Source organism: Chamaea fasciata, unplaced genomic scaffold (genome assembly GCF_029207755.1).
Source record: "Chamaea fasciata isolate MVZ Bird 193981 ecotype frontalis unplaced genomic scaffold, bChaFas1.0.hap1 SCAF_17, whole genome shotgun sequence".
NCBI classification, from domain to species: Eukaryota; Metazoa; Chordata; class Aves; order Passeriformes; family Sylviidae; genus Chamaea; species Chamaea fasciata.
Genome location: NW_027094102.1, coordinates 4,890,233 through 4,899,278, shown reverse-complemented (window position 1 = coordinate 4,899,278; position 9,046 = coordinate 4,890,233). Strand labels below are relative to the sequence as shown.

The 9,046-nt window shown below is 42.9% G+C and overlaps 1 protein-coding gene across 1 annotated transcript; it reads right to left on the bottom strand.

Moving 5' to 3' along the window:
- Positions 1–3,689: 3,689 nt before the first annotated feature.
- MTG2 (mitochondrial ribosome associated GTPase 2) lies at positions 3,690–8,811 on the bottom strand. The gene is made up of 6 exons (XM_066199123.1): positions 8,529–8,811; positions 7,243–7,390; positions 6,535–6,650; positions 6,050–6,268; positions 5,239–5,377; positions 3,690–4,826 (listed from the first exon to the last, which is right to left on the bottom strand). Exons 1-6 carry the CDS (start codon positions 8,739–8,741, stop codon positions 4,432–4,434), a joined length of 1,230 nt encoding a protein of 409 aa, XP_066055220.1. The 5' UTR covers positions 8,742–8,811; the 3' UTR covers positions 3,690–4,431.
- Positions 8,812–9,046: the final 235 nt, after the last annotated feature.

Sequence of the window (9,046 nt, the reverse complement as noted above, 5' to 3'; positions counted from 1 at the left end):
AATCTTTAAACCACGACGAAGCTTTTCCATATGCAAAAATTGATCCCAAACCATCAGATGCTTTCTAAAATATTGACTGTTACCAGCACATTAATTGCCTATCGATTTCTCCAGTTTCAAAAACAAGAAGGCCCCACGTAGGATTTGAATAACAAAAGATTATTTGTTCAGCAGTTCATTTTCAGCTTTTCAATCAGTCCTAATAAGTCTGGATCGAAAGTGCATTTCTAAACCTGCATTTTAAAAGGTGGTTGTGTCTGTATAAAACATTTTCAGCGCATGTGAATAAGCACAAGGCCCTTCATGTTTTGTGTATTTTTGTACTCACTCATCATGACATAAAATAACAGCATTTGAGTTTGCTGCAGTCAGGTTAAAAGCCCACCAAACTGAGCCCAGGTCACCACTGCATTATGCCACTCACTCCAATTAAATTCATTGAAAATAACTGGAAAAAAATGGATTGTAACAAACTAAACAATCACAGCCTTCTTACTGAAATGGAACATGCAGAGTGAGTTATTAAACCATAATTATATGGATTTGTAGTATGGTTGGTCTTCTGTTCTCACTCATCAGTCAGGGAATGTGTATAAAATACACAAATACATGTCCTCACCTTGGTGGCATAATAATACAGCAACATGCAAAGAAGAGAGATGAGCAAGGAATGCATACTTCAAGGAGTCAAAGCTATATTTATATATACAAGGGCAGAGAAAAAAAAACAACCCGAACCCTATAGATGACAAATCAGATGCTGTTAAGGCCTCCTTGGACAATCCTATTTCAATCAGAAAAGAGTAGATGAAAAATTATCCTCAGTGGGGAAACGAAGGACAAACACAATCTCAACATTAAAACAAGGTTGATGAAAATCTCCCTGCCTTTGTCCTTCTACCAAATAGGTTTTATGACTCAGAAAAATGGGCACACACCACATGATAAATTTCAGAACTGCTTAGAGAAAAATCAAGAGTGCAGCCTGAAGGGAGCTTCGTTCTGTTATCAAAAGTTGCAAATTCATCTTTATTCGTTATTGGCATACAAATACAACCTCCCCACCGAATTATAATACTCCTCTCCAAGAAATAAATGCAGTCTTTCCAGACCTCTACAGTGCAGGCACATTTAATCCCTATTTAAAAAACAGAAAAATTAGTTACTGGGGAATGGCACTAGGAACTGCAGCATGGAAGACAAGCAGAAAACAGAGCTGTTCTTCAAAGGCCAGGCTCACATCAACATTGGGATGAAGTTTGGCAGTGTCAGGGTGGAGTTTTCATTCACACCAAAGCCCTTTCCACAACGGAGCACTGACAGTGCAGGAGTTGGGCAGTGAGCCCATTAACAGGATCCCATGGAAGACAGGACAGAAAAGCAGCTGGATGGTGGATCTGTATCCAGCGGCTTGTACAAATTATGACAACATCCCACTCCACGTGCATGAGCATCTCTGGTTCACAGCCACTCCTGTCATTCACTAATTTGAATTAATGAACAGGTAACAAGCTGTTCAGCATGTTCAAGTCAAGAGAACTTATTCACAAATCTACTATGAAGACTCTTAGTAAAGACACAGACAATAATGGAAGATCTTTCCCTAATGTAACAACAACAAAAAAAATTAGGTAATATAAAAAAGTGCTTTAGGAAACTGTAAGTGAAATAGACTGCAAAATATCTCATGCTTAAACACACAGATGCAATGCTTTAGTTAATGTACTGCAATGAGGCCTCAGCGGTCCTTTCTAATGCTTGTTTTTACATTAGCATTTGATTTTCTTTTTCTGAGCAATTGATACCACTTACATTTCCCAAGGACTTACAAAGGGGGAAAGGACTGACATATCAAACCCCTACAGTTAGCAGTGAAATAATGTTGTAATCGTGTACTAAAAAAATGCAAAAGAGCACTAGAACTGTAAAGTCCTGAAAAAAAATATGGCTCAGGCTTCTCCAGGAAATAGACAATTGACTGGACTTCACACTGGATTCCCATGGATCATTGTAAGAATGAGAAATAAAATCTACCCTGTCTCTCTCCTCTTGCCAGCTCAAGAAGCAGAGTCACCATCAAAAGGTTCAGCAGAGGAAAGCAAAAGGGAGTTAAGGGATCACACAGAAGAAGTCCATCCATCCCTAAGTCAAAACAAGACCACGCACCCCAACCCCTGCCAAAAAAAAGTGGAAATAAATCCTATAGCACAGATCCTTCCCCAAAACAATTCACCATAAACTGATGATTTTTTTCAAAATGCATTTCCTTTACAAATACTTGATTTTCAGCAGAACCAGAGGCTCCTCCTCAGTCCTGTGCCTCTGCTGGAATGGGATCCAAGAGATCTTTGTGCTAACTCTGAAGGAGCTCCCTGGAGCAACACGACCCAAGTGATAAAAGATCAGGAGAATTCCAAGCTTCTACAAAGAGCTGTTCCCACAGTAAAGCTGGAGCTCTTTGGCACTTTTCATTGCCTGATGCTGTAAAGCCTCTTTGAGCCCTGTTAGGAACAGGGCTTTAGGAACTTGGTGCTGTCACATCCGAGCAGGTGGCTGAAATGCTGAGAAGAAAGAACCCAACTCCAGGATCCTGGGAGGTGTCAGGAAAGCTGCTGTGCTTTCCCAAACCAGTAAATAACACACGCTGCTCTCCCTGCAAGAACTGAGTGTATCTGAGCACTAAAGGAAGGGTGGGAGCTCCTGAGAGCACTAGGTGTTTGAAACAGCCTCTGGCATTCTCAGACACAGCCAGAGAGAGCGCAAAGCATCTGTGGGTATTAAATAATCTGCTAAGAAGCCGAACCAGCTTTGGTGTTCAGGCAACCATCCCCTGGTTTTATTAAAAGTGGCTGAAAAGCATGTAGCAATAGCAGAAGAACAGGAGTGAAGCCTAAAAGTGCTGCATAAATCCAAACAGAAGAACAGAACTGAATATTAACGTCTGCTTAATTCAATTCAGTAAATCCCAGGATTAAGCAAAACATGAGAGAGACTTTAGGATTTAATTTTAGTTTTGATTTTTTTCCTGATCCTATTTATACCAACATCACTGCTTATAAAGCAGAGATTACTTCCCACATCTGATCATAATTAGAAATACTCAGAATGTGAATTTAGGAGAGGTAACTACTTGATTTGCCATAATTTATTAATCAACTCAGGCTTTCAAACTGACCTTTACTTTTTCAGAATCAAAACCACGCTTTTAAGGATGTTCCATTCAGAAGCATTAGACAACCAGGGATGAAATCAAAAATGCACATTGAAAGAAGCAGAGAGAATTATCACCTCCACTGTGGTGTATTAGAAAAAGTGGTCAGAGGCTACAGCTGAGTGTTTTTTCATATCCGCTCAGTAATTTCCTCTATTTCTGACAGTGTTTGTGTCTCGGCACCCCACAAGCCTGTTCAGGCCCCTTTTGAAAAAGTTTAATAATACGTTTTGATGAATTTCGACTTTCCATTATTAAGATAATAATCTTTTACCAGAGGATACAGAAGCAGCTCTTCTTTTCAGTATGAGGAGAGGGCAAAGACCACTGTTCTAAATTAAGATTCCTGAATTCCTGAAGTTTAAGAACACAGTCCATAAAATCATATAGTTAATAAAAAAGGGACACACACACAAAAAAACCAAAAAAAACCCAAAAAAACAACAACAACAAAAAAAAAACCAAAAAAAACCACAACAACCTGTATTTTTCTTTTATTTGATGTATCTAAGCCTAGGATTTCTCAGAACACTGCCTGAGATTCCTAAGCAGGAGAACTCAGAGGTATCAAACGACTGGTTCCTGGCCAGTTTATTCAGCTACTTAGCTGCTGCCAGCATTTAAATATAGTAAATTACTTACATTAATGAGAAAATCATTTCAGTCATTAATTGCAGTTCTTTCATGCTCTTCCTCCTTAAAATTACTGACCTGTGCGTCCTCTAAGGAGAAAAACCCACCCCAAACCACTACAGGTGAAAAGTTTAAAGACACAACTCAAATGCCCATCATATAAAAAAAGATAACACGGGGCCACCTGATTTTATTTTAGAGCTTCTGATTGGTGAAAATTGAGAAAGCCACTTCACTACACTTCATAAAATAAGCCAACATCTCCTGCAGATCCTGAATTTCAGTCATTTCCACTGGACAGCATTCTCTTCATTCCATAATATGTCAAACAAGAGCCAGGTTTCCAGTTCAACACCCACCATGATTACAATTTTCAAGCTTTGTTGCAAAACTTCAGAGACACCTCAAAGGTGAACAAACAAACAAAACAATCTTTCCAAAGCAGCAGTCCAGAACAAATCTCCATGCTGCGCCTTTCCATTTTAACCATGAAAACAACCCACAAGAAGCCCAAGTCACAGAGATGCAATCAAACTGCTGTTTTCACTTTCTTCTCCTTCCAGCACAGTTCACAGCAGTTGTGGCTTCTACCACTTGACTGGGCTTTGTCCTCGTGACTGTTCTGTCTTCACATAAGCGTCATACAGTTCTCTCAGGTGCAACAGCAGCTCCTCCAAGTTGTCTCCTGTCAGCGCAGACAACGCGATGACCCTCTCAGCCACCCGCTCCCTGAGGAGTGGCAGGTTGATCCTGGACTCAGCAAGGTCAAACTTATTCCCAATCACAACACAAGGCCTCTCAGACAAGCCTTTCTCATAGGCCTCCAGCTCATATCTCAAGTCTTGCAGCTGAGTCCACGGCTGAGGCACAGAGAGATCCACCACATACAGGAGGAAGCGGCAGCGCTCGATGTGCTTTAGGAAGGCCATGCCCAGCCCACGGTTCTGATGAGCACCTTTGATTAGGCCAGGAATGTCAGCAACTGCAACAGAAATTTCACAGTGAATCCAGCAGATCAAATAAACGCCCCCCTCAAAAAATCCCCCCAGTCTTACTGTCTCCAGTGTCAGTACTTTTAGAATTATGTCTCAGCGCCTCAATACTGAAGCACAACTCACGCTAAGTTTGCTGCTGTTATCTTTTGTAACACCTAAATTGAGATTACTCCAGTGCAGACAGAATACAGACTGACACTAAGATACAGATACAGTTTGGCACTAAGGGTACCTACAAGTGAAGGTGAAATGGGCTTCCAGTAGAGTTTTGTTTGAAGTTCTTTAGAATTAGCAAGAAGACTACAGAACTCCTGAACCTATTCCTGCAGCATTTTAAAGCATTTACAAAGGTGACACGAATTGCTATCAAGGTGCACACAACAAACTTTAAATTCTTACCCGCCACTTGTTCATAGTCTTGATAGTGGACAATGCCAACATGGGGGTTGAGGGTGGTGAATGGGTAGGCAGCCACAGCAGGCTTTGCCCGGGAGATGGCTCTCAAAAGTGAGGATTTGCCAGCATTGGGAAAGCCCACCTGGAATACAAACACTCAAATTTCTCAATCTTTACACAAATCTGCAAAATTCTGCTAGACCAGACAGTTATTCGGCAGTTGCTGGACTACATCAAGAACATTTTGAAGCAAAGCATAACTTTCACAGCTTTGCCAGCTGGTGCTAGACTATTTCTATACTCAAATACAAAAATAGCTTAAGCTCAAAGCTGACTCAGCATTTTTCATTTCAGAGGATGATAAACCTGGCTTTTAAAAAGTCAAATGTTTAATATCTGTAAAAAGAGAAATACAGGGATGAAATAGATGATTTGAACTTTATCATTTAGGAAAAAAACCCCAAAAATCTAACGCAAAACAAGAAAACAAATCAATTTAAAAGAATTCTCTATACTGTACTGTTCATCTGCAGAACCAGCAGACCAAGCTGCTGTATGTCATCAGCAATCACTGATGAATCTTGTTTCTCTGTGTATAGTGCGGATTTTAGCAGAAGTAGGACAACACCAAGTAGCAAGTAACAGCTCTGTGGATCATTTAGGACACCTTTCTACCAAGTGACAGCAAGAAAGCATCGAGCTGCATCTCCAAGCAAGCAAGCCAGGGGCTAAGAAAATGTTATTACACATTATTTCTTCAGTCAGTCAAGTGACACCCTACAACCAAAGGGAAGCTGAACCAACAGGAACTCACCAACCCTGCATGAGCTGTTGTCTTGAGCTCCAGATGAAGGAGCCTCTCCTGCCCTGGCTCTCCTGGAGTAAAGAACGTCGGAGCGCGGTTTTCATTGGAGAGAAAGAAGCGATTCCCTTTCCCTCCAGCTCCTCCATAAGCTGCAACGTACTCCTCTCCATGCTGAGTGAGGTCAGCCACAACTCTGCCATCCTCCTTCACCAAAGTACCTAGAGGGACCTCAAAATGAAGAGATGCAAGCATGACACTGAAGCTCAAAGCCTGCAGCAGATCCTCCATCGGCCAGTTTCAGATTTGCTGAAAACTGTTCCTGCATATTCTCAAGGGGAGCAACCCAAAAAGAGAATTGTATTTCATGAAACTCACTTTCTGAACTCAAACAGTACCCATCATTACACATGAGATTAGCCCACAATAAGGCTCTCCAGCTTGAAAATCAGCCATGTACCAAGCTCCCACACAGCCAGCAACATCCACTGACTTACTTTAACATACACGTGTGCGCCATTAGCTCCATAACAGTTTTTGCTTCCCCCTCTCTCTCCAGGAAAACCCTGATAGAAGGGGAACACTGAAGAAAGTGATTTCATTTGCTGGTCAGCTGTAAAGCAAAAGACACACATTTTGAACACATTGCTTTAGTAAAACAGGCACAGAAAAGCCACCTCTTGACTGTTCTATCCCTTTCTGAATATTGCATGAGTGCACATCCTATTTACTGTCTCAACAATAACATATCAGGGAAGGCTAACATTAATCTAAGTTGTGATGAAGTTTACCTGTCTATACTTAGCTGCTTAGGTTTATTATTAATGTGGTCATTCCAAAGGAAAATTAATTTGCTAGATTACATTTTACAGCAGGGTGGTGGTAGAAGCACCCTTTTTCATCTTAAGAGGCAAATTTAATCAGATCCCAGCCTTAACAAAATACAGTCAGGCACCAGGCACTAAAGTATCTGTAGAATACCTCGATTTTCCAAATTCTTTCTAAGGCTGTCAGTGTCGCTTATGTCCTCCTTACTACAGCTCAGGACAAAACTTCAAAAGCAAAGACATCTCACACAGAAATAACCATTTTAACCTTTTTGCCATTTCCCATTTCTCACCGTCCACGGAGGACTGTTTTTGCTGGGGTGGGGCGTTAAGCAATGAGATAACAACACAAAACTGAACAGATTCAGTGACTTTTACCTTTAAAAATGACATGACCCCCATCACCTCCATTTCCACCATCAGGACCTCCAAACACTTTTCTGGGCTCACTGTAGAAGGAATGGCCCCCTCCTCCTCCTTGTCCTCCAACCACGCGCACTTTCCGCTGATCCACGAAATAACGTGTCTGCAACAAGGGTGGGGGTTGTTCCCTCTGAGTAAAATTTATCATACTCATCTTCCAAAATGTTTTAGTTAATAGGCAGACCTGATATTTTTAGCCATGATGAATTCCATTCAACAGTTAAAAAAAAAAGAAACCAGAACTCTGAATCAGAACTCTGCTGCCATTCATACATCAACTAAACACAGTGTACTGAGTGTAATAATAAAGAAAACAGGTCTCATCCCTCAAGTATTTTTAAGAATTCTTTTAAAAGCAAATGCCTAAGGCTATGTGGATCTAACTTTATCTGCCTCTAGAAAAGGGGATGAAATTCCCAAGGGAAAATATTAGAGACGTACATTAATCGACAGGTGGAATTGTTTACACAGAGGGATGAAAAGAGAAAGCATGATTGGGATTGCGGTAACTTTCAAACTCTGTCAGTTACTAAAAGATTTCATAATGAGAATGGGCTTTAAGGGTCACTTTAAATAAAGGGCACAAATAGTACGTGAGGGGGATAAAGTCTTGTTAGTGTTATGATACCAAAGATAAGCAACTGCAAAAAAACCCCTCTCAACTGAACTTTTGACAATCAAATTTATACTGCTAAAATGCCTCTTTTAGAAAGTATCTGGCACCACCACATGGCAAGATAGTAAACTATAGCTTTTAATAGGAAGTGATTTATGGAACATTACAAAATAAGATTTTCCAGAGATGTGTAAATACAAAAATAAGATGAAGAATAAATTCTACAACCCTGAAGTTTCTCTGACATAAAGTGATGCCTGCTTGGCATCACTGCTTGTGACTGCTTGTGACTACACCACAAGACTAAAAAACCCCAGTATTTTAGATTTAAAGCTAAAAAAACCCCAGTATTTTAGATTTAAAGCTAAGATACCATGTTACAGCTTTATCTTTAAAAAGACTTTCTGCTTTACAGAATTATGCATGCTCCCAGCCCAAAGAGGCCAAGGGGAAGGGGACCGCTACCACGATCACCGCGAACACCGAGAGTATCGCGGGGCAGACCCATTTCCTCCCTGCTCTGGAAGTCAATTATATTTCAGCCAGTATTTCCTCACTCCAGAAGCGCCAGCGGCGGGAGCAGTGTCCGAGGCACGCCGAACCCGGCAGAGAGGCCAGCACTTACCAGCTGCCGCTCCGAAATGGCTCTTTTCGCCCTCAGCCGCCCGTCCTTGGCGCCGCGGGCGCAGGTGGTGGAGAACGCCGGCGGGCTGAGCGGGAGCAGCACCGGCTTCCAGGGGCTGCGGCCGCTCCCCCCGGCCCCGCAGCGCCTCAGCGCGGCCCCGGCAGCGGCCGGGAGAGCGGAGCCGCCCAGCGCGGCCACACACAGCACGGCCATGGAGGGAAGGACGGGCCCGGCCCCGCCTCGGCCTCCCGGGCGCAGCCGCTGCGGCGAAGCCGCGCCCCGGCAGCCGGCGCCGCCTCCCCTCAGCCGCGCCTGGGCCCGGGCCGGCCCGCCTGTGCCGAGAACGGCGCCCGGGGGCGCGGGACCCGGCGTGGCTTGGGTTGGAAGGGACCTTAGAGATCGGCCAGTTCCACCCCCTGCCCCTTCCACTATCCCGGGTTGCTCCAAGCCCCGTTCAGCCTGGCCTTGAGCCCTTGCAGAGGTGGAGCAGCCACAGCTGCTCTGGGCAACCTGTGCCA